The sequence below is a fragment of the Ceratotherium simum genome, chromosome 11 (assembly GCF_057802395.1).
Source record: "Ceratotherium simum simum isolate JZ-2026a chromosome 11, ASM5780239v1, whole genome shotgun sequence".
In the NCBI taxonomy this organism is placed as follows: Eukaryota; Metazoa; Chordata; class Mammalia; order Perissodactyla; family Rhinocerotidae; genus Ceratotherium; species Ceratotherium simum.
Window position 1 is genome coordinate 28,709,022 of NC_141910.1, and position 26,328 is coordinate 28,735,349.

At 35.5% G+C, this 26,328-nt stretch overlaps 1 protein-coding gene across 5 annotated transcripts in view; it reads left to right on the top strand.

Moving 5' to 3' along the window:
* The window catches only part of PPP4R3B (protein phosphatase 4 regulatory subunit 3B), a 73,917-nt gene that overhangs the window by 294 nt on the left and 47,295 nt on the right, over positions 1-26,328 (top strand). For 4 of the 5 annotated variants that reach the window (XM_087436737.1, XM_004435669.3, XM_087436734.1 and 1 more), the window contains exons 2-4: positions 1,202-1,257; positions 11,221-11,319; positions 18,199-18,822. In XM_087436737.1, coding sequence (XP_087292863.1) covers positions 1,202-1,257; positions 11,221-11,319; positions 18,199-18,822 — 779 coding nt within the window. Of the gene's footprint in view, positions 1-1,201; positions 1,258-11,220; positions 11,320-18,170; positions 18,823-26,328 lie in introns of those variants that run through there. The other variant, XM_087436736.1, reaches the window with a different exon arrangement.

The window sequence follows — 26,328 nt, forward strand, 5'->3', positions numbered from 1 at the left end:
CTTGCCCGGATTAACCCTCAGTCCGATGCCGATTCTCCGTTCCCCCGCCTCCTATCCCTGTTAAGGATTTGACCCCTTCCTCTCCAGTCTCCTCTTTTGAAGAGGATAGTGTGTGAAAGAGAAGGAAGTAATGAGAGACAAGGTAGTGATCTACTGGTCCGAGGGAGCTGATCCCTTCCCTTTTTTTTTAAAATTTTCTTAGCCATATTTATATATATGTCTGGGACAGAAGGTTTAGTGGAACTTTCCTGAGTTTTTTTTTTTTTAACTTTTTACCAACGAGCCCCAGTTGCCACAGTCGACAGGTGCTGGGGAAAAGCAAAAGGCATCTTTTTTTGGGGTTATTGCAGACTGTTACCACGATACGTGCACGCACAAGCATATACACATCTTTAGTGTGGGATCCCTCCAGGCTGTTTTCGTAGAAAGTGCTGTGAAAAAGTGGATACTTCACAACCTAAACAAGTTAGGACACCAAAGCAGATTGTAAACTTGTATTCGTTGATTTATTGTACTAGTCATATGTAAAGTATTTTTAAATTATAAAATATAGAGCTGTAATTAAAACATTTTTCTCATTGTAATTGGAATGCCTCGATTTGAGCAACTATGTGCAGATAATAGAAAAATAACAATCTTAGATTTATTCTTGACGTATTTGTACTCTTGCACTTTCCTTTTTATTTTAAACAGTCATGGACATTTATTACTACATGAGATGTCTTACCTTCTGTTGTTAAGGAAAAAAAGATAAACGCAGTTCTGTAGTTTGTGTACTAAGTACTTAGACCCCTGTTGTGGTCCTTTGTAATTTGTTTTATTTGTTAAACTGGAAATGCAATAAAATAACTTGGTTAAAAAGAGTTTGGCCTCAAGTGGTCGTTTAGACCTTAAAATTTTCATTTCAATAAAACTTTAATAGTCATTTAGTCTCCTTATATTCTTGGTCTGAATGTTGGTCTTAGATGGATTTTTTCCTTTAAGGGGGTGTGGGGATAGGATGATACCTTCTAAATTAAATGTGAAGCCCAGATCTGGAGAGAAAAATGTGAGTTCCAATATATTTGATACTTCAGATGTCTGGCTGGGTGAAGGGAACATAAGGTTTTTTTGGTTTGGTTTTTTTTTTTAATGTGGATTCTGATTTTTTATTCGGGATTTTATCAATTAAAACTTACAAATACTGTTTTTTATCTTTCAGGATCACTACTCTTGGAATCAAAGATAAATCCAAACACTGCATATCAGAAACAACAGGCAAGTAGTTGTTTATCTTTAATTTGAAAGACTTCATCTGTGATCAAGGAAGTATTAATCTGACAAAGATGGGAAGGCTTTCCTGACAAGAAAAAACATGTTTGGTAAACAAAGTTACAGACCATATGTATTTCCCTTGCACGTTAAAAGTTTCAAACTGAAGAGTGAAAGTTTTTTGTACTGGCAGTAATTTATTATCTTTGAAATGAGCCTATGTTAGTTTGTATTAGAATACAATGTATTAGTCTTATTTAACTACAGTTAGCCAGATCTCTTCTATACCCTGTACACTAAGCCTTTTATTCTGGATCACATTTAGAGGAAATGGCATAAAAGAAAATTCAAAGAGGTACTCTTAAAATCAAGGAAAGCCTGTTTGTGATGTGAAATTAGATCCTTTGGCTGAAGCAAAGGTCGAGTTTTTGAAGTAGAAGCATTTAAATCCTGTTCTTTGTGTATTTTTAATATAATAATCAGTGGATACTTTACAAAAGTGTACATTGCCGGTTATGTAATGTTTTCTGTTAATATTTATTGTCTTGGGGAAAAAAACCTGTGTTGTGTTTTAACATGCCTAATTATTTCATCTGGAAATGGCAGCAGTGATTCACCCTTTCTTTATTATGTGAATGTTTTCATTTTTATTATGAAAGATTTCAAAATTGAAAAGTACAGAGAAAAATCTAATGAATGTCCTTGTAACACTACTAAGTTTAACAATGTTAACATTATACCATATTTGCTTCAAAATTTTGTGTAATGTTGAACGTTGTGGATAGAGTTAAAGACCCCTCTGTACCCATCTCATTATATCCATTCTGCATCCTCCCTGTTGGTAACCACTATTCTGAAGTTGATGTGTATTATTTCTGTACATGCTTTTATACCTTCTCTGCATATGTATGTATCCATAAATATGTAGTCTTCTGTGTGTTTTTAAACTTTGCACAATTGATCTAGACTCTTACATGTATTTCTGCAACTTTCATTTTTCACTCAATGTTATTTTGAAGATTTCTTTGTGTTAACAATGTAGATCTAGTTGATATTTTTTTAAACACTGTATAGTATTCTGATATATGATATATACCTGTTAGATATTTGGATTATTTTCAGTTTTTTGTGTGTATGGTGTGTAAAGTGAATATGGCAGAGATTTTTTAAGGAAAAGATAAATTTTAGGATTATATTTACATCATCAATGCCTATTTTCTTCAAGGTCAATGAAAATTTGGATGCCCAGAAACAAATACTTCACAGTTGGAGGAATGAAATGTCTGTTGCACAGCACATTATTAGTAAAATTGTTAAACAATTGTTTTGTGTATGCAATACATTCGTAATCAGTTCTTTGAAATATTTTTAAAGTTTTCAATATTCAATTAATAGTTTTTTCCTCTGCTTAGAAAATGTTATGTCTTTTTTGATGGAGAATCAAATTAAACATTTGTTCTGTATTGCACACTTGAAGATGTTTCCTATACCTTAGACATTTTAAGGTAGAAAGTTTAATTTCTAAGTCAGCCAGGCAGGTGGTTACTCTCTGTCAGTGCACTTAATTTTGCCAGATAGCCAGTTTTGGTTTGTTTTTTGTTTGCTTGCTTGTTTGTGGGGAAAAATTGCTAATATTGTGTGATCATTTTTCCCCCTATCTGCATGAGTATCAAATTCTCAGGAACTGTGTTCTTAAATGGGACTCCCTACATTAGTTATATTATGGATTCTTCTCAGATTGTGTACAAGATCCTTTAGCTGTTGTTACTATTGGAAAGACTACATTATGGCAGAGGTTTGTGTATAAAATAGTTCCCAGCGTTAGTCCAAAAATACACAGCGGTTCTGTGAATACTTTAGGAACTTTGGGATATGTTTCATGTGTAATGTTACTCTGCTAGAAAATTAAAGTATTGGAGAAAAAAAATCTTGAAAAAATTTTTTTATGCTATTGGGAAAATGTTTTCTGTAATTAGTCACATTTAAATAATATACTATTGGGCTTTTTAAATATATATTTCTCTAATTGAGGTACTTTTACTAAACATTAAAGTATAAGAGAACTTTTTGGCAATGAGAATAATATGGAGAAGCTTTGTATATAAGAAGGAAAAACCGTGTAAACGGAGTCACCTGTTTTATTTTCTTTATTTTTGTTTAAATTGAGTGCACTTTTCTAATAGAAATCAAGGAGCCATTTAGGAGTTATCTTAAACTTAGTTTTTTTGTAACAGATATGGTTTTTCATATTTTTACCAAAATCTTGTTCAATTTGCACTTTTTACCAAGTTACACAAGTTGGGATTTACAAACACGTTGATATTTTTCTATATTCATTAGAATTATCTTTTTTTAATGTCATCGTTTAAGTTGTTTAATAAATTAGTCTAGAAAATCACTTCCAAAATTTATATGAAATATATTGATCATTAGAGGATTTTCAATAAAAAAAACTTGAGTGAGTGAATGAGACATTCATAGTTCATAGGATATTTTGCTACATTAATATATGTTGAATAAATTCAGAGAGGAGTATTTAACATTCTTCCTTTTAATATCACAGTTCTGCAGTGAGCGAAGTACTGAATTGTGGGCCAAAGTACATCTTTTTAAAATTTTTTCCAAAAGCGAAGTACTGAGTTGTGGGCTCAAAATAAGTTAGAATGAGTTGAGTTGAATGTCAAATGACTCAATATTGATAGGACATCATTGATTCAGATCACTTTCTTGTTTACTGTGGGCCATATTGAAGTAGTTAATGGGAAGGAGAAAATATACTTACCCTAAAGGAGCCAATAAACTTAAGTGTTTAAACATGTTGGAAAGAGAAAAGAAGGATTATACGGTGGAACATGAAATAAAGTGCCTGATACATGTGTCAAAATTTTAAGTTATTTACAGTCAGTCCCACTGATCTTGACTAAGTCAAAAGCAAAGTCATAGGGATGTGTACCTTTTATATTTAACACAATTGTGTGTTAATTGGGTGTAGAAGAGAGGTATAAGGAATTTCTCATCGGTTTTATTGGGAGGCAAGACATAACAGGTGAAACAACACAGAATGATGATAATATAGCTGATAAGGTGTTTTAACCCAGTCCTCATTGAAAGCCCATGAAAGTATTTCACAGATAAGGCAACTAAGGCACAGAAAGTTTAAGTTTCTTGACTGAGATTATACAGCAAGTATATGCCAACGCAAAATATTGTAAAAAGCAACTTGTGTTCCACAGACTTGGGCAGTAGAAAATTAGAGAAGGGGGAGATTGATTTGAGCTAGAATCATTAAGAAAAACTTCACTCTCCTAGGTGGTGTCTGCTGAAGGAACTGTGATAGGGAAGGAAATAGTACACCTGATACAAAAGGTATTAAGCCTGTTTGCAGCAGAAGTTTTTTTATTTGAGAGCTTGTTTTGCTAAACAAAAGGGGAGCCGTTATAGGTGTTGAGTAGGGGTCTAACATGGTGAAAGTGATACTACTGTGTTTAGGAAGTGTGTGTGGCAATGTCATGAACAATGAGTTGAGGGTGGAGAGGGAAACAAGAGCTTTAGGTAGCAAGACCTTTTGCGATAATTCAGATACGAGAAAATCAAAGTCTGTTCCAGTGTAGTAAATGAGATTAGAAAGAAGGAACGGAGCTCCAGTATATTTTCAAGAAAGTGCTGGAAGATTTGGTGAATGATTAAATATGAAAGAAAGAATCAAAGGTCACTAGTAGTGTTTTTGAGTCTTGGGGCCAGAAAAATGGTTCTCTCCAGAAACTGGGAAATTCAGAAGAAAGCAGGTTTACATTAATCGTTTGGTTAGAGGCTTGTTTATTTTTAAAAACTTTATTTTGAATAGATAATACATTCACATAGTTAAAAGTTCAGAAGGTATTTGGTGAAGTCTCTCTCCTACCCTGGACTCTGTCCATACGGTTTTCCTTTACTAGAGGCCACCAACATTACCAGTTTACTGTGTATTTTCGTAGAGGTTTTATGCATATGTAAACAAATATGCATACAATCACATATATATTCTTTTTATTGGGATAAATGGTAGCATGATATACTGTTCTGTGCCTTGCTTTTTTTTCATTTAGGTTTTAAGCGATAGTAAAATAAATGGAAAAAGTCTTGTAATGATCATCTGGAACTAGAGATACAGTAAGAATTTGGCCCAGGAGATTCCAATTTGAGAATCATTAAATGCTGTTTTTAGCTGTAAGAGGGGACCTCCTTTGAGAGAATAGATATAAATTGAGAAAAGAACAGAGTGTAAGACTGAGCATTGTTGAATTGTCCACATTTATTCATCCAATAATTGAGTTTTTAAAGTGCAGTTGAAAGCTTTTGAAGAGTTTTCAGCAGAGGAATGACATAATCCAAAATAGTAACACCAATCTAGAATTGAAGAGAGACAGTAACTCAGAGACTAGGTAGGAGATTGCAGCATAGTCCAAGCAAGAGATAATGTTGGATCGGGTTAGGGTGATGACAGTGGAGATGGAAAGAGATGAGTAGATTTGAGGTATATATTGAAGACAGAATTGACAGGGCATGCTGCTGGATTAGGTGTTTCGTAATCACAAAAAAAAGAAGATCCAGTAAAGAGGAAGAATAAGCAATTGGAAAGAGTAGAGAATTGGAAAAATGTGTTGTCTTCAAGGGAGAACAGAATTTTGGTAAGGAAAGGAGGGCCAATCGGTCAGTACTTGGCTGTTTCATATCCTGCAAGAGAAAGATTGAGAATCTTATAGGTTTTGGTTAGAAGAACATCCACTGAGATGAAGGTAGAGACCAAAATGATCATATCTTATTGTATCTAATTGGCAAAATAATCTAATAAAATTGAGTATGTTGGGGTTCAGCCTGAGAGTCATTGTGGCGAATGGACTGATGAGTATAGAAGAGAGAAAGAGATTTCTACAATTTTGAATGCTGCATTAAAATGACAGCATGAGGGCCGGCCCCGTGGCTTAGCGGTTAAGTGCGCACGCTCTGCTGCTGGCGGCCCGGGTTCGATCCCGGGCGCGCACCGACACACCGCTCCTCCGGCCATGCTGAGGCCGCGTCCCACATACAGCAACTAGAAGGATGTGCAGCTATGACCTACAACTATCTGCTGGGGCTTTGGGGGGAAATAAAAAAAAAAAAATGACAGCATGAATTTGTAACAGTCCACTCTGCACTTTGAGCTGTAGATCAGGTGCATGAGTAGAGGATGTGAATGATTAGGTTTGAAAGATTAGGCAGAGTGATGGGTAGAGATGTGTTCTGGATGGTGGTTTGGAACAGGACCAATGAGGAATCTTTGGGAATCAGATGGAGAGGAGGGGGGTCTTTCTTATTTAGGGGTCTTGACAGATGCCTAGATAAATATAATGGCACAGGGGAGAGGCTTGGGAAGCAAGTTGTTAAAAACTTTGCATTCTTTTAGAATTCGTTCACATTTCGTTTGTGGCATAGTAGCAGGAACATGGGTTTAGAATTGGACACTCAGTTTTTTAATTCCGTTATTTCTAGCTATGTGATTTTGAACAAACTTTCTCTGAACTTCATCTTTTAAATGGAAATGCTATCTCATATAATAGTTGAGAATTAATGTATGAAAAATGCTTTAGCATAGTATCTGACACATAAGCTCAGTAAGAGAACTGTATTCATAATAATTTTATGATAATCTTGATGTAGGCAGCATTTTCCTCTTTTCCAGTGAGGAAAAATCAAAGAGGCTAAATACTTTGCTGAAAGTCAGAGAAATAGTGCACAGTGAAACTGAGTGGTACTCAGATCCTGTTTCTAGTCGAGGGTTATTCCCATTGCATCCAAATATATCACATAATTGGGGAAGATATTACTACTGTTTGTAAATAGTGGCATCCTGTCTGTCTTGGACTATATTTTATACCATACTATATTTTAAAAATCCATCTCAGAAAGACTGGGTCAACTACTATTAGGAACTCATCAAGAGTTAGATACTGCATTATTTGGTTAATCTCACTCATTTTCAGATTTTTAATGGATTTTGAATCTGGAAATTGAATTCTATAAATCTGCTATTTCTATTTGTTTTCCTTTTTTAAAAAAAGTATTTCTTTTGAAAAACTTCAGCTCTGTTTGTTGGGGGCAAAGATAGGATTAGCCTGGCAAGCAGTAGGATCTCAAATATTTCATGACCCTGAGTTTTATTCATGTCAGTTGAAGTAGATCAGTACCAGGGAGGAAAACTGAAACATAATTCATTGGTTTGTTAGAACCTTTTAAATGTGTCACAGATGGTTTGTGAATATAATATAAAAACTGGAAACCCTTTCCCCCCAAAAGATGTTATACACCAAGTTTTAGATACAATTTTAAGGTGTCATTTAGATCCTGGGTTAAGAACCTCTGATTTAAACAGTATACTGCTCAAGAATGTGTTTTTAATATATAAGATTGAAAATAACCATTTCTTATGATAATACTACATTGTGAAAACCTGATTTAGCAAAGGCTAAATTGTCAAGCTTCATTAGCTCATGTCTTACTCCCATCCTGGGCTTGGACATAATCACCTTTCTTATTTTTTTAAAGGACCAGACCAAATATAACTGACTTTTTCCATTCTCCCTGCAAGCTCATTTTAAATCTGATTTCTGTGGGACATAGTGGTGATTAAATGTTTTAGTTAGTAGAGGAGAACTCTGAGCTTCTGTTGATTTAAATAGAGGCATTAATATCCCAAAGATATGTATGCCACGCACAAATGAGCAAAAGATATAGTATCACAAAACACAGTGGTTGAAAACAGATCTTAACTATGAAAAATTGAGCTTGACTGTATCTAGGCTTTTTGGATATGTAGGAAATCGTGCCATTTGACACTTTTCATTCTGTTTTAAGTATTCTTATGGCAGCTCTATGCTCTCTCACCTAGGAACTCTTACTTTGACCCCTGGAATAAGCAATTCTAGGGAGTGTTTCTTCCGGGTATTTTTTTTTAACTGAGACAGTAGGGTGTGGGGTAGGGGGAGAAGGAAGGATGAGATTTGTCACCCATTTGAAATAGATAACATAGAGGTGGAAGGTGCCTGCTCTGATGGCACTTCCCTATCTCTGGTAAACAACTAGAAATACACTTAGGTCAAGTTCTCAAATTTGACTTATTGAAAGAATTACCCGGGACCCTTGTTAAAGGTAAGGATTCTTGGGATTCACTGCAGACCTGTCCCCAGGGGAGAGGCATGGGAATCTGTATTTTTAACCATCTTCCAAAGTCAATCCTCTTTGCATTGAATAAGGATTCTGAATATAAATCCCATTTAGTTTCTGATGTTTTGGCTGGCTTAGGGAAAAGACTACCTTAAGAATGGGAAGGAAAGAACAAAAGAAAATGATGATGAAGAGGACTAAGTTAACTTAATTCAGACTTTGTTGCTCACCTGGACTTTCTCTCGGAAGGTGGATGGGAACCAAAATGGAAAGGGCCTTGGATTCCTAAATAAAGCATTTTTGATTTCATTCTTTTGTACTAGTGATCTTCAAAATGGAAGGCACAGTATGAAGCATTGGGATTTGAGAAGAAACCTGTTGATATTTTTTATCAAAAGAAGTTGAGTTTTGCTAATATTTAATAAAGTCAGGTGGTCAAGAGGTCAAAAATAGGCATGGTATTCTGAGAGAAGAGTAACATTTCCATGAAAAGTATTCCCCACCTATTGTGAATTATCGTAGCCTATATGTGCAGATAGCTGTTTACAGATATTTTCCATGTTAACTGACCTGTAAGCCTGACAAAATGAACAAGTGCCTTAAAAAGGGTTGAAAACAATGTAAGTGCAAGTGAACAAAATAATGATCAAACTGACATTTATGCTGTAGTCTAAGCTGTCTGTCGGCCAAGTGATAAAGCGGAAACAATGATAAAATAGATCTTACAAGAAGTTGCCCCTCCCAAAAAGTTCAGAATTATTAAAAGGATAACATTGAATATGCATGTGTATCTACCGTCGTTTGTGGGTGTGCTGTGCCCTAAGTGTATTATTGGGTCTTTTTTTGTTTGTTTGTTTTGTTAGGAAGATCAGCCCTCAGCTAACATCCATGCTAATCCTCCTCTTTTTGCTGAGGAAGACCGGCTCCTCCTCCTTTTTTTTCCCCAAAGCCCCAGTAGATAGATGTATGTCATAGTTGCACATCCTTCTAGTTGCTGTGTGTGGGACACGGCCTCAGCATGGCCGGAGAAGCAGTGCGTCGGTGCGCGCCCAGGATCCGAACCCGGGCCGCCAGTAGCGGAGCGTGCACACTTAACCGCTAAGCCATGGGGCCGGCCCTATTGGGTCTTAAAATACTAATAGTGGTATGGAGCCATTACAATTGAAACATTTAAAAATATTGCTAATTTTGTCCTTATATAAGCCTTTTTATTTCTATTTTAGTGATGTTTTATAAAGTATTCCTATACTAACATTATATTTCTGTATATAATATATAAATAATTTGAGGTTAAAATTAACCTGTTAAAAAAGTTTTAGAGATTACTGTTCATGAAGCTGTTTTGAGGAGAGCTCTAAGAAGACAACTCAGGGGCTAAGGAAAGTGCATGGAGCCTGAGTGGGTGCCCTAGTGTTTTAACCAGAGTAGCTCTGTTTTTATCCTTTTTTACATGGAGATTCTTAGTAAAATTTTATTTGTAAAAAGAGTTCTGCTGGTTTTTGTAAAAAGATTTCAAAACCTCTTCTGTAGATCATGGGAGACACTGAAAGCTTTTAAAAGAAAGAGCAACCTAATAAAATTTTAGAATACCTGGGGGTAATTTTCCTTCCAAGAAGCACATCCAGGCAGAAGCTAGAAAACAGATTTCCAGTTGTTCTTGCTGATTACACAGCAAATAATTATTAATCTGAGGCCTGGATTAATTAAAGGATATTTTTCGTTTACTAGATAGAGCTACCAAAGTATTGAAATGTTTTCATTTTGAAGACTTTGTCTTTATTAAGCTGGGGCTCACTTTTAGTTTTATACTTTTTAATATCAGGTCATACTATTTATAAGTACTAGTCAGATGAACAATTATTAAATATAAGGTTTTTTTAGGTTATATTTTTAGTAATTAGAATGTAAACTCAAATGTGCATTTTTTGAAAGATCAAAGTTTTAGCCATGTGAAACTTTCATTATTATGTTTCCTTAAAAAAGGTCCATTTCATTTGAGTGTTGCATAGGGATTTTAGTATTTAAACATGTGAGTGGTTTTAATTTAAACCCAAGCCTTCATTTTTAATAAAGGAGTTGACAACTTTTTCTCAAAAGCATAGCCTTTTGGTAGGGATATAATTCAGGACATTCTAGGAAAGCACTTAGCTGAACCTGGAGTTCTTAATTTTTCTAAAACCGAAACTGCTGAAGTAGGTGCCATTCGTTATACCTACAGATAGCGTATCTTCATTTCACCATCGTTTTGCATTCCTTAATGTCCTGAAGGCTTTTCCAGATTAAAAAAAAAAAAGGCAAAAATAGAGTTAAACCTTAAGATATTTTCAGCTGTTAGTTAGCCTATACTTGCAACCAGTTGACAACTAGCTTAAAGGGAAAGATAAACTTGTAGGTGGTAGGTGGTTAGTGAGTGAAACAGCTGACTTTCTGGAAACAGTAGGAAGTAGATGATTAGAATGTCTACATTACAGTTTGGCCAGGAATAGCTAGGCTTTCCATTAAACATCATCTTGGTAACATGAGCTCTGGCTCATGTGACCTGTTTTAATATATTTTGTTTTAGAAAATTGCTCAATGTGATTTTTAGTACCAAAGCTACTATTTCATCACCAGTATATTACTAAAGTTTCAAAGGATAACAAAATATAATTATATGATGTCAGTTGAGTGTACACTTATCAGAGAGCATTTGTCATTGTTATGCTGTTTCCTGTCCTCTTGATTTTTATTTATATTTTGTAGTTATTTCTTTTCAAGTGTGATGATGTAGAAATCTTTATTTTTAAACAGGATACATTAATTGTTTGGTCAGAAGCTGAAAACTACGATCTGGCTCTAAGTTTTCAGGAAAAAGCTGGCTGTGATGAGATCTGGGAAAAAATTTGTCAGGTAAGTTTCCTTTAGTAACATTTAACTTAACATTTGCGTGTATTCTTGAGGTTTTTTTTTTCTTTTTACCTAAAAGATATATATTAGAATGTGGAGAGATAATGTCTTTGTGTGAGATTTTGGTAATCTAACCTGGAAATTTCTTTTATGTTCTACAGCAAATTCTTTTACTTAAAATTTTTTAAAATATTACCTTGGGCCTGGCCAGTGGTATAGTGGTTGGATTCGTGCGCTCCGCTTCAGCGGCCCGGGGTTCCCAGGTTCGGATCCTGGGCCTGGACCTATGCACTACTTATCGAGCCACACTGTAGCAGGCATCCCACATATAAGGTAGAGGAGGATGGGCACGGATGTTGGCCCAGGGCCATTCTTCCTCAGCAAGGAGAGGAGGATTGGCAACGGGTGTTAGCTCAGGGCTAATCTTTCTCACCAAAAAAAAAAAACTTAGAATTTTGTTTACCACTTTAGATTTTGATGGCATGTATTCATAATTAATACCCTGCAAAATGTCAAAATCTTAAAAACCAAAACAAGATTAAATAATTATGTTCTAAGGCTTTTAGATTTTTCTTTAATATTTGGTCACCTGTTTGCCTAATGTTTATGAATACTGTGTGCCAGACACTAATGTTATCAAAAGTGTTCATAACTTTTCATGAGGCAGGATATGGGATGGATAGTAACTCTCAGGTAACTGGAATTTTTGTTAATAAAGTTTTTATTTTAGAAATTTCAGATTTACAGAAAACATGAGCTGAAAATACAGAGAGAGTTCCTATATACTCCCCTCCTTGACACCTCCTCCTCCCTGTTTTCCCTATTCTTAGCATCTTACATTAGTATGATACACTTGTCACAATTAATGAACTAATATTCGTACACTGTTATTATTCACATATTATTATTAGCTAAAGTCCATACTTTATTCAGATATCCTCAGCTTCAAACCCAATGTCCCTTTTCTGTTCCAAGATCTCATTCAGGATACCATGTTACATTTAGTAGTTGTGTCTTCTTAGATAAATCTTGGCTGTGACAGCTGATAACTAGAATTTTAAATTAATCATAACATTCATTTTAACTACCATTTTCTGTAAATGGAGATCACTGTGTTTCAGTGGTTGCCTAGTGTAATATTCTATTATAGTGTTTTCTGACTATTGTCATTTTCACTTATATCAGCTTTTCTCTCTAGTGATTCTTATCACTGAAGATTCTTGAGTTAGTTTTATGCATCTGACCATGGTCATTTTTTTCCCTGGTCCTCCCAATAACAGTGCCACACAGTGTGATAAAGTATAGTGTGAACCTTCCCATTCCATATAAGGGTTATTTGACATACGACTCTAAACCACTAAACTTTTCTTAACTGAAGTAGATTGTTTGTTTCTTTTCCACCTCATATCTTACTATGCATCATGTATTGCTGGAGCATTATTAGTATACATTGTTAAATAGAAGAATTTCAGTTGATGAACAGCTGAAAACATTAGTAAATATGATTTTGCTTTAATTTGTACAATATACATAGAATATAATCCAAATTGTTTTGTTATTATTTCACGTTTGTGTTTTGCCTGTTTTTAAACCTATGGATGGTGATGGCAAGAAGGTCCTAATTTTTACCTTTTTTTTCTTATGTGCTCTCTGAGGATTGAGATTGAATTTTGTTTGCAGAGTTTTCTGTAAAGTGAGATAATAAGACCTAAAAATGATCTCAATTGCAGACTTATACATATGCAATCCACGAATGTTTGCTGTTCTAGATTCAATAAACTTGAATCATGCGTTCATTCATGAAAAGGGGAAAAAAAACTGGTCCATGAAAATAAAGCACACTGGAGGATGTAAAACTTTAAAAATAAAAGAGAGAAAGATGATTTTACCATAATACTTATAAGGCTATTCAGAATATTAATAGCAGTATATAAAGACTAACTTTTATTTATTATAAATTCCTGAAAAGTGTTGTTTTATTTTGTATTCTCCCTCCTCCAGTACCACTATGGCAATTGGCACATGTTGTGTATGTGCTCGGTATATATTTGAAGAATGGATGAAGAAAACAGAAGACAAACAGCTTATTTAGAACTAGGGTGTTGATTTACAGATCTACTAGAACATAAATTTATGTGGTAGATAATATTTTCCAGTGATCCAGCATATTAGATTATACCTTGCCCTGTTTCTCACCTCCCCACACCTCAGCACCTACTGTTCAATATATGTTCTTGGATATACATATATTCTTGAAGTCTTTGTATATTTGTACTAGAAATTTTTGCTGAAATTTTTTTCTTACTCTTTTCACTTACACGGTTCAGGAGGTCCCTAAGATCACTCTCAGGTTCACTAATTCACTAGAAAGACTCAAAGAATCCACAAAGCTGTTATAGTCATGGTTATAGTTTATTACAGCAAAATGATCCAAATTAAAATTATCAGTGGGAAAAGACACACAGGACAGGGTCTAGGAGGGTTCCAGACATGAGCTTCCAGTTTTCTCTCCCAGGATAGTTGTGCAGACGGCACTTAACTTCTCCCAGCAGTGATGTTTGGCAGCATGCATGGAGTATTGCTGACCAGAGAACCTTACCCAAACCTTTGTGTCCAGCATTTTCATTGGAGGTTTTTCATGTAAGCAGGCTGACTGCCCATGTGGCTGACTTTAGTTTCCAGCACCTCCAGAGGTTGACCTCTACCGTCAACCACATAGTTCCCCACATAGAATATCTAGTATGGCCCAAGACCCCCAGATAAACAAACCACTTTTATTAGACAGGATATTCAGAGTGCTTAGAGGTTACCTCTCAGGAGCTAGGCAAGGGCGAAACCTTTCTTCGGGCAAGATTAATCCTGTACTGCAAAGGCCACCCCTTGGCCCTTGGCCAACACTCTCTTACAGCAAAATGATCATATTTGTCTAAGCATCTACATTTAGCATAGCATTTATATGACTGAGCAATTAGTATCAATATGAATATGCCTAACATTTGGAGGAGCCAGTCTGTAGTAGGGATAGATTTAAAGAAACAACTAATCTGTCCTATAAAGTCATGATTTACTGTTCACATTTTTGCACTAATTTGATTACTCATTTACCTCCTTGATGTGCTGCAATTTGTACCTTATGATAAACTTGCACAGAACTGTTTAGCACAGAAATTAGCTGATGGTTAACAAAATCTACTTCTTCCTCAGGCCACTCATTGTCTATCAGCATTACATGCTGAGGACTCAATCTCCCAATATATTTGATCATCAATATCAGTATTATCATAAAGCTTATGTACATAAGGTGGTTGGAGATATAACCTGAAAAGTAAGAGTAAATAGATACTGGCACATTACTAGAATCCCACTTAGTTATTAACAGTTGGTCCAGTTCATCATCATATTGTTTGACAAAATATCTCCCAGAGTGGTGTCACTCATCAAGTTTATTTACTGGCTTCCATTTGACCTTGTCAAGTTCCAAGAGCAGTGGTTGTCTTGGTAAACATATGGCTTCAGCTTTACAGGCATCGGGTATAATTGAGCTAAGAGAAGATCATCTCTTACTCTGAGCCTTTCTTGAGGCACCAGTGTTAATGCTGGATTTCTCTTGTTGCATTACCCATGTATTCATTCCTTTGCCCTCAGTTACGATTTCTCCTCCCGATTTGTTATTAATTTTCACCCAAACTTTTCCACCTTTGGAAGGGATGTGAGATTTGGCCACTCTACTGGTCCAGCAAGGTTAATTTCTACTGCACAACTTAGTGCTCTACTTTTAAGATCTATGCAAATTGCCGAATATACATTTAGTTTATTGCTCCTAACTACTGCGTGGTATCCCACAGAACCGTATATTATACGTTTTACTTTTCAATTCTGGGAGGTCATTGCTGACATTTGAAAGAACAATTTCAATATCAATAAAAACCATATTACTCAGTCATTTCTTAACCCTTATAATGAGAAAGCAGAACTTCTCTCTGAAAAGTGACAGCTCAGAGAGCAATAAGTATCTTAAGGGGAATGGTGAATGATAGAACCATTGGAGAGGAAGAAATTATAAAAACAAGAGCTAAGATAATTGATATATATTGAGCTTTTAGAAAGCATGAAATCAAAAATACGTATGGAAGTTTTAACCTCAGAAAATGGGAGGGACATTTTCTTGGAAACAGATAAAGGAAATGAGTGAAGATAAGTTGTGAGAGAGAAGGATGTTGGAGGAGATTGAATACTGATGGCCTCTTTTTCAAAGGAGAAAGGTCTCTCCTCTGAGAGCTAAAGAGGAAAGTAATAGTGTTTGATGCTTGAAAAGGGAAAAAAATTTAAAGCAACATCTGTAAGGGACTACAACAGGAGTGTAGGAAAGAGAAATTTTCATTGAGAACCCTATTGATAGTGTGGATTTTTTGTAAACCCATTCAGCACAGTTAGTTGACTGACTTGAAGAATGTTAAGGTCAGATTATGTTGTAGTAACAAAATCCTGAAATTTCAGTGACTTATTACAACAAAAGTTTGTTTTTCGCGTAATGCTATTTGACTAGTGAGGGGTAGGGGTGTAGAGGAAGGGTCTCTGCTCGTCAGAGCCACTCAAGGAACCAGGTGGATAGAGAATTCATTTTAATACTTCCAATATCAATGCAAAGTGGAAAGAAAGGTGGCAAATCAGAGCACTGGCTTAAAAGTTTCTGCCCAGAAGTTGCACATGGCAGTTTTGCCCACATTTCATTGGCCAAAGCAAGTCACACAGCTACTTGTAACTTCATGGAGGCAAAGAACTTGTGTGTCGCAGAGGAGAGAGAACCAGAAATACTTGGTGGGCAGCACTGTTAACATCCAGATAGATACTTGGGTTTATGTGGGATTGACAAATCAGAAAAGTGAAAGTTAAGTTTAGGAGAGAATCCAGGAAGCTTGTAAAGATTAATGCTAGATGACATAGAAATAAAGATGCAGTAACCTAGTGAATGCCTCTGAAGCTGTGCTTTTATTCTTCAACATATGCAAACTATATTCATTTGAAGTGTAAATTAACCCTTTTAATTTCGTCTTATTCTTTCTTTATAACCTCTGATTCTTCTTCCTCTTCGTTCCTCACCTCACACTCCACCTCTCTTTTCTCTGGTTACTGTCAGAGTCTTCTGGCTTTAACTGTTGCCGTAATACGAAATCTATCTTCTGTCCTGTTCTTTTTCCTGAGTAGTAGGCCCACTGATTTAGTTGCCAGCTGGATATTCAAACACCTCAAACTTACTAAAACTGAACTCTTACTAACCATTTCTCTCCCATGTTGCCAGTTTTTGTTAAAGGAGCCATAGTTTTCCTGATGACAGATTTAAAACTATAGGGTCATTTGTGATTACTCCTCTCTTTTGTAGCTGTCTCCTCTGTCCCATCATCACTATCCAAATTCAGTTGTTCGTGTAGACTTTGAAATAACATCCTAATTTATCTTATCTTTCAAATTTAACCCATACAACTGATGCCAGGTGAACTTTCTAAAAGACAGTTCTGCTCATTCACTTCCCTGCGCAATAACTCAAATGTTTTAGCTTGACTTTCCGTGATCTGGCATCAATCTGCGTTTCCGCTTTTGCTGTTTGCCATATGCGTGTCACATATTTCCATCTCTCTGCTTCTATGCTGTTCTCCTTGCACTTTGAGTACCTTTATTCCCTATCTTACCCATCTTTGAAGTTTCACTTAAAATCTCAAATGCCACTAGTTTTATGATTCCTTCCTTATATTCTCTCCTCCCCAGAACCCCAGGAGGTAGAAGGAGTTTCCCTCCCTCTGAATTTCCATGGCATTTTATCTGAACTCTTATGACCTTGTTACTTATACTTTTCTTATATATGTGTGTCACCTAAGCCTAGCTACTCTAAGTACTCAGAAGTAAAAAGTACTCTCATCTCTCTAGGAAGGAAAAGTATTTTGTATGCCTCAGTATATCCATCTACTTCTTTCTCTCAATTTTTGCCTGTGTTGCTTTGGTGGATTTGGAAATTTATGGAACTGTTCTCCAGATATTTGGGATATTTTCAGGTGGAGAAGAGAGGATACTTGCGCTCTTGTGTTAGGAATTAGAGAAATTCTATGAAGAGTAAATTTTTTATGTTAAGTAGAATAAATTATCATAGAAGATTTATGTTAGCCATGCTTTTCTTGAGCTGTCAGCCTGAATCATAAAACAGTTCTTTATTCATTATGTTGTAATTTTTATCTAGATATTAGAACTTGGAGGCTTGATCACAGGTGTTACATGAATGCCAATTTTTAAAAGAATAGACTTTATTTTTAGAGCAGTTTCAGGCTCATAACAAAAGCAAATATTTTTACAAAAGTGATTTTCAAAAGTAATTTGAAGAAATCATATTTTCTCACTCTTGAATATATAAGGAGTTGGGTTTTAATTTGGTTTGAACTCAGTAGTGTCCTTGCCAGGCCAATGTGATGGTGATTTAAGTCATATGTGGTGATTTTGGGGACCAACAGCAAAGTTACCTTCTGCAGAATTCAAAATTACTACTTATAGTGAAGTTATTAAACAACTACACATGGTTATCACATAATTTAACATCACAGATGTGCAAGACATTAGCTGAAATATTCAGATTATCAAGGATCAGAGTTAACCTCAAGTTGTAAGTTGGGAAATTTAGAGGTGAAACTATCTGCAGTAACTTAGACTTTAATAATTGACTCTAACCTGGTTGTATTTTCCCCCTCTAGGCTTGACTTTTAATTAACAATGATTGTAGTACTAGTATTGATTCTTTGCAAGGTATTTTTACTTAAATTCAATGCTCAGTGATTTGATTTCCAAAATTTTGAATTCTTTTGTATTTTAAGGTAACCAGCTATACTTGGATATTTTTAGGTTCAAGGTAAGGATCCATCAGTGGAAGTCACACAGGACCTCATTGATGAATCAGAAGAAGAACGATTTGAAGAAATGCCTGAAACCAGTCATCTGATTGACCTGCCCACATGTGAACTCAATAAACTTGAAGAGATTGCTGACTTAGTTACCTCAGTTCTCTCCTCACCTATCCGTAGAGAAAAGCTGGCTCTGGCCTTGGAAAATGAAGGCTATATTAAAAAACTACTGCAGCTGTTCCAAGCTTGTGAGAACCTAGAAAACACTGAAGGCTTACACCATTTGTATGAAATTATTAGAGGAATCTTATTCCTAAATAAGGCAACTCTTTTTGAGGTAATGTTTTCTGATGAGTGTATCATGGATGTTGTGGGATGCCTTGAATATGACCCTGCTTTGGCCCAGCCAAAAAGGCATAGAGAATTTTTGACCAAAACTGCAAAGTTTAAGGAAGTTATACCAATAACAGACTCTGAACTAAGGCAAAAAATACATCAGACTTACAGGGTACAGTACATTCAGGACATCATTTTGCCTACGCCATCCGTTTTTGAAGAGAATTTTCTTTCTACTCTTACGTCTTTTATTTTCTTCAACAAAGTTGAGATAGTCAGCATGTTGCAGGTGAGTAAACTAACATGGTCTTCACAATTTTCTTTTCAGATATTTAGTTCTCTTAATAGTTCAAGCTGGTGTTCATTCCTTCTTTTTGAAAGATTTCTTTTGTTTACTTTAAATGTACTATTAAGCATAGAAAACAGGGCTTCATCTTATGGTTTTCTGAAGGAGAATCATTTCTTAATGTGACCTTTTATATTTTTAGGTGTCCTGTGATGCAGCTGTTTTTGTTTTCTTTTAACTTTTCACTTTTTGCATTTTAAAAATTGTAGTAGAATATACATAAAATTTACCACTTTAACCATTTTTTAGTGTACATTTCTTAGCATTATGTACATTCAGAGTGTTATGCAACCATCACCGTTACCCGTTTCCAAAACTTTTCATCATCCCAAACAGAAGCAGCTTTTTTTTTTTTTTTTTTTTGGTGAGGAAGATCAGCCCTGTGCTAAGATCTGCAAATCCTCCTCTTTATTTACTGAGGTAGACTGGCCCTGGGCTAACATCCATGCCCGTCTTCCTCCACTTTGTACGGGACACCGCCGCAGCATGGCTTGCCAAGCAGTGTGTCGGTGTGCACCCGGGATCCGAACCAGCGAACCCCGGGCCACCACAGCGGAGCGCGTGCACTTAACGTCTTGTGCCAGCGGGCCAGACCCCAGAAGCAGCTATTTTTAAAAGTATTTTTTATTCCATTTTGTGAGACCTAGTTATTATTGGGGTATGTATATACGAGTGTGTATGCTTAAAGCTTCCCAGATAATTCAAATGTACATCCAGGATTGAGAACATTAATTTTCAGGAAATGATGATTCGATTATTTGCTATATGAGGTTGATGTTATGAGGTCTCCTTGGGTTGTAAAATAGGAGTTTTATACCATGTTTATCTTGTTAATTCTTTATACCCTAATTGTAGTAAGCATGATTTTGAAGATTTTGCTTTACTTGTGATAATATACTGTACTCACAGTTTCCTACTTAACTGCCTTTGTTATTTCCATATCAATAGTCAACTAAGTTTATTGAGCAGCTACTATATACTTAGTGTAGTGGGTCTCGAGTGTGGTCTGTGGACCTCGGGGTGGGGGGTCTCTGAAACCCTTTTAGAGAGATCTGTAAGATTTTCTCTTTTCCAACTTCATGTGAGTGTGAGGCTGTAATTTCTTCATATACTTCAACCAAAACAACATATCACAACAGATGTGAGAATCTAGCTGTCTTCTGTTAAGCCACATATTAAAGAGAGTTGCAAAAATGTAAAACAGAGCACTCTTCTTTCTAAATTTTTACAATTTTGGATCGTATAGTTGTTTCTCATATAAAATATTTACCTAAACATATAATAGCTTATTTTTTAAATGAATTAATAAATGCTATTAAATATCTCAGCTTTAACTATGGTAAATATTAATAAACATAACGCACATAATAAAAGCTCTTTGGGGTCCTCAATTTTTAAGAGTTTAAAGGGATCCTGAGACCAAAAAAGTTGAGAATCTCTGACTTAGTACTTAGCGATCAGACTCCATTTTATGATACTTCCAGCCACTATTCACCTTTCTATTATTGTTACTTTACTTTTTGTATAGGGCTTGCTTCTCCAGATCATTCTTTCACCTAGCAGTTTTTCGTTATTCCACAATGATAAGTGTGAGGGAAGTTGGACTTACACATTAGGTTCCATTTATAATACAGGGGATCTGCTTCTTGAAAACCATACTATACACTTGAGTGTGCCATTTCACTTGCTGACAGAAAAACAATTACAGTCTCAAGAGATTGGAAATAGACCCACAGTCAGTATAGTTGATGTACAGGACCCAGTGACAGAAGCTCAAGTGTAGCTTTCAAATGAGCTGCTTTTGACTTCAGAAGGGTTGCCAAATCCATAATAGTAAATCATAAATGCTTTTTTATGTTTTAAAGAATAGATTATGCAAACTAATCTATAAATATCTGCAACACTTTGTAAGTCATTTTATATATTTTGCCTTAGGTTTATTTGTGAAGGCTATATTTATATAAGTCAAGTGTAGCTTTAAAAAAAGAAAATCTTGGGCCGGCCCCGTGGCTTAGCGGTTCAGTGCGCGCACTCCGCTGCTGGTGGCCCCGGGTTCAGATCCCGGGCGCGCACCGACGCACCACTTCTCCGGCCATGCTGAGGCCGCATCCCACATACGGCAACTAGAAGGATGTGCAGCTATGACATACAACTATCTACTGGGGCTTTGGGGAAAAAAAAGGAGGAGGATTGGCAATAGATGTTAGCTCAGAGCAGGTCTTCCTCAGCAAAAAAAGGAGGATTAACATGGATGTTAGCTCAGGGCTGATCTTCCTCACAAAAAAATAAATAAATAAAAATTAAAAAAAAGAAAATCTTACTCATTTTTGGTCCATGGGATGTGTTTTATGAAATAGCCAGATGCTGTGAACTACCTGTTTTTTATCTAGGGTTTACCACTTAATTATCTCTTATGTGCCAGCCATGATGCTGAATTCTATTTTCAACAGTGTAATGAGAAGAGAGTAATTAAGATTATGGCCATTGGCCTCTAAAGGCTCATTTCCTAAAGCCCAACTCTGAGGTTTCCATGTAGAATTTTTTTGGCTAGGTGTTAGGTGTTTCCAGATACCCTTCTGGCTAACTGGTATACATATCCATAGCTTCATAAATAGTATTAACCTGCTCTTACATGAGTTACGTAAGGCAAGGGAAAATGTAAGAAATTTTATCTAACTGGACCAAAATGAGGTAGTGCTAAGGTACATAAGTCAACTCCTAGCCTAAATTAGGTTAATTAGCTGAGAAATTATATGAAAGCACTTAGTCTGGTCACTGGCTTCTGGTATATACCCTAATACATGTTGAGATTCTCTTAAGCATGATAGGGGCATAAGATTTTAGTTAACCTGAGTTTTCTAGCTAATTGCAGATCAAAATCCCTCATGCCCCAAATTGAGAGATATACTTAAAAATGTTTTATAAATTAAATTCCTGAAAGCCAATAAAGTAAGATTATTTCCACACAGACAGCTACAGATTAAGATCCTTTTCAGAACAAGAAGTTTTAACTTTTCCTTTCACTAGAAATGATGGAGGACAGGTATCTCAAATGTTGACATTTTAACATATTACATATATCTCCACTATTTCATAGATAAGAGTTGAGCTAAAAACAAACCCAGTAGGGTGAGTGGTTTAGTTCTTTTTTGACATATTTTGCAGATAGAATTTCAGCACTGAAAGAGAAATTTCTAACCTTTCATCCCAATTACTAATTAAATATGTAAAATCTTCCAAAACCTTTAAGAAAACAGCTGTTTGCATGATATGGTTCTTCGTTTTGTTTTAGAGATTTTTGGACTCATGTAGGATTTAACAAATTTTATCTTATTAGATTTGGCCCATTCTACTTCGTGTGTGTGTTTTGCTTTCGTTTGTTTTATAACTTTGAACTACTTAGAAATCTATCCTGTTATGTGGTGGGAGTGACAAAAACCTCATTATGCAGGAGGCCTGGATTCTAAATCCGTCTCTGTCACTAGCTAGCCTCAGATAAGTCCACTCTTTGGGCCTCAGTCTCGTGAAATTTGAAATTGGAATAGGTAATCTCTAGGTAACCTCTTAAAGCCTGATCTTATTCTGAATTTCTGCATTTATATGATTCTAAAAATGGTGAATGGGTTCTGGGTTTTGGAATTTTGGTTTTATGTGCACGCCTGTTTTTACATTATTGCAAAGGAAAAGGTTTGATTCAGACTTTATAGAAGCAGCCCCTGTTTTCCCCATAAGGTTTTGTTATGTTATCCAGAAAAGAAGATAACATGCAATTTGACTTAAAATAGTTATATTTTGTTAAAACAAAAGCTCTTAAAATGAAATAGAAAAGAAAAACTAAAGTGATCTAATAAAGAGACTAGTTTAATTACTTGCAGAACCAGAGATTTAGGGGGAAACATTCCACCTATATTTATGATAGATTTTAAGCTGTCAATCAATTGCTTCCTTAATACGTACATTGGAACAGAGTGCTTTTGTAGAATATTATCAAGTATAATGTTAGAAATCAGAAAAAAAAATACTCAAAATCAGAAAGCATTCTCCTAGCAGACTATAATATTTGAAATTGCCTCTATAATACTTATGCAGTTCTAGCTGTCAGCCCACGAATAATGAATCATGTAAGAAGGATTTAAATGGGAAATTGCATTTATCAAAGAATTAGAACTATTTTCCTATAAAAATATTCTGAAAAAGTTAAAAATTTTTAGACAGGAAAGGTATATTTAATGTAGGAGAGATGCAGGAAGATGAAATTTGTAAAAGGTGTAAGTAGAGGTTAATATGTACTATTCACCAAAACCTAAAATATTGAGATGATAAGTATTTGGAAAAAGGATAAGTAGAAGATTACATATGCGGTTGAACTCGCTCAGAAGGCGGATAGTTCAGGCTACAGTGCATACAGTCCAAAAGGAGTCAGTGAAATAAATAAGAAAAGAAACACCATTCTGAGTCAGACTAATGAAAGAGGTTATCTCTGTGTTGTGTCTTTGAGTAGCAATGTTTAGTGGGAGAGCATGTTATATTCTGTGTGATCATACCTAGCAGTTTTCATTTGTTTATTGTTTCATATACTCCACCTTATTTCAGAAAGGCTTTAAGGGATTGATTTCACTTTGTGGATGATCCACAGTAAGAAAAAGGGCAGGTATTTGAGATACATCCTTTACATGTCATGGTTTGATTTTATTGTCAACCATCAGATACCACGTATTACAAGCATTTTTAGAACATGCTACTTTAATTAATTAAAATTAATACAAGTTGTATTTCATAAAAGTGAATTTTGGAGATAACCGAAACTTAAAAGCACAGTTTTCTTTTAGCAAGTTTTGATGGAAATCTTCTCTAAAGTGGATTTCAATATTCATGTCAGTTTTTTCCTTTGTAATTTAAAAGTTCATGCTTATTATAGAAAATTGGAAAATATAGATAAGCAAAAAAGAAAATCACTCATAATCCATCACCAAAAGATAATCACAGTTAACATTTTAATGTTTATCCCTTCTAGACTTTGGACACACAAATTTGTATTGAAAATAAAATCATAGGGTACTGTATTCTTCTGTTTGTCCTTTTAAACAGTGTTTAGAAAAATTAACGCATATCTGTCTTTTAATACCTCAGAGTCATCAGTATGAAAAGCAGTTATTGTGGTGTTTTGTCATTTAGTTATATCTTTGGGGGCCACAAGAACATGTAAAACTCGACTCCAAATGGCCCTAGATTATTATATTTTATGAGTTCTTTTTTTTTTTTTTTTTTTTTTAATTTTTTGTTTATTGCAGTAACATTGGTTTATAACATTGTAAAAATTTCAGGTGTACATCATTGTACTTCTATTTCTGCATAGATTACATCATGTTCACCACCAAAATACTAATTACAACCCATCACCACACACATGTACCCAATTATCCCTTTCACCCTCCTCCCTCCCCTCTTCCCCTCTGGTAACCACCAATCCAATCTCTGTCCCTATGTGTTTGTTTATTGTTGTTATTATCTACTACTTAATGAAGGAAATCATACGGTATTTGACCTTCTCCCTCTGACTTATTTCACTTTGCATCATGCCCTCAATGTCCATCCATGTTGTCACAAATGGCTGGATTTCATCGTTTCTTATGGCTGAGTAGTATTCCATTGTGTATATATACCACAGCTTTTTTATCCATTCGTCCCTTGATGGGCACTTAGGTTGCTTCCAAGTCTTGGCTATCGTGAATAAGGCTGCAATGAACACAGGGGTGCATGTACCTTTGCAAATTGGTGTTTTCAAGTTCTTTGGATAAATACCCAACAGTGGAATAGCTGGATCATATGGTAGTTCTATCGTTGATTTTTGAGGAATCTCCATACTGTTTTCCATAGTGGCTGCACCAGTTTGCACTCCCACCAGCAGTGTATGAGAGTTCCCTTCTCTCCACAACCTCTCCAACACATGTTGTTTCCTGTCTTGTTAATTATAGCCATTCTGACGGGCGTGAGGTGATATCTCATTGTAGTTTTGATTTGCATTTCCCTGATAGTTAGTGATTTTGAACATCTTTTCATGTGTCTGTTGGCCATCTGTATATCTTCTTTGGAGAAATGTCTGTTCAGGTCTTTTGCCCATTTTTAATTGGGTTGGTAGTTTTTGTTGTTGAGATGCATGAGTTCTTTATATATTTTGGAGATTAAGCCCTTATCAGATGTATGGTTTGCAAATATCTTCTCCCAATTGTTAGGTTGTCTTTTCGTTTTGTTGATGGTTTCCTTTGCTGTGCAGAAGCTTTTTAGTTTGATGTAGTCCCATTTGTTTATTTTTTCTATTGTTTCTCTTGCCCGGTCAGATGTGGTGTTTGAAAAGATGTTGCTAAGACTGATGTCGAAGAGCGTACTGCCTATGTTTTCTTCTAGAACTTTCACAGTTTCAGGTCTTACATTCAAGTCTTTAATCCATTTGGAGTTAATTTTTGTGTATGGTGTAAGGTAAGAGTCTACTTTCATCTTTTGCATATGGCTATCCAGTTTTCCCAACACCATTTGTTGAAGAGACTTTCTTTTCCCCATTGTATGTTCTTGGCTCCTTTGTCAAAGATTAGCTGTCCATAGATGTGTGGGTTTATTTCTGGGCTTTCGATTCTATTCCATTGATCTGTGTGTCTGTTTTTGTGCCAGTACCATGCTGTTTTGGTTACTATAGCTTTGTAGTATATTTTGAAATCAGGGAGTGTGATACCTCCAGCTTTGTTCTTTTTCTCAGGATTCCTTTAGCTATTCGGGTCTTTTGTTGTTCCATATAAATTTTAGGATTCTTTGTTCTATTTCTGTGAAAAATGTTGTTGGAACTTTGATAGGGATTGCATTGAATCTATAGATGGCTTTAGGAAGTATGGACATCTTAACTATGTTAATTCTTCCAATCCAAGAGCACGGAATATCTTTCCATTTCTTTGTGTCTTCTTCAATTTCTTTCAGAAATGTTTTATAGTTTTCGTGTACAGATCTTTCACCTCTTTGGTTAAGTTTATTCCTAGGTATTTTATTCTTTTTGTTGCAATTGTAAATGGGATGGTATTCTTAATTTCTCTTTCTGCTACTTCGTTGTTAGTGTACAGAAATGCAACTGATTTTTGTATGTTGATTTTGGTTCCTGCAACTTTACCATATTCGTTTATTACTTCTAAAAGTTTTCTGGTGGATTCTTTAGGGTTTTCTATATATAATATTTTATGAGTTCTTGTGTTTTTTGTTTTTTTTTTTTTTTTAAAGATTTTATTTATTTTATTTTTTCCCTCCAAAGCCCCAGTAGATAGTTGTATGTCATAGCTGCAGATCCTTCTAGTTGCTGTATGTGGGACTCGGCCTCAGGATGGATGGAGAAGTGGTGCCTCGATGCGCACCCGGGATCCGAACCCGGGCCACCAGCATTGCAGCGCGCACACTTAACCACCAAGCCAC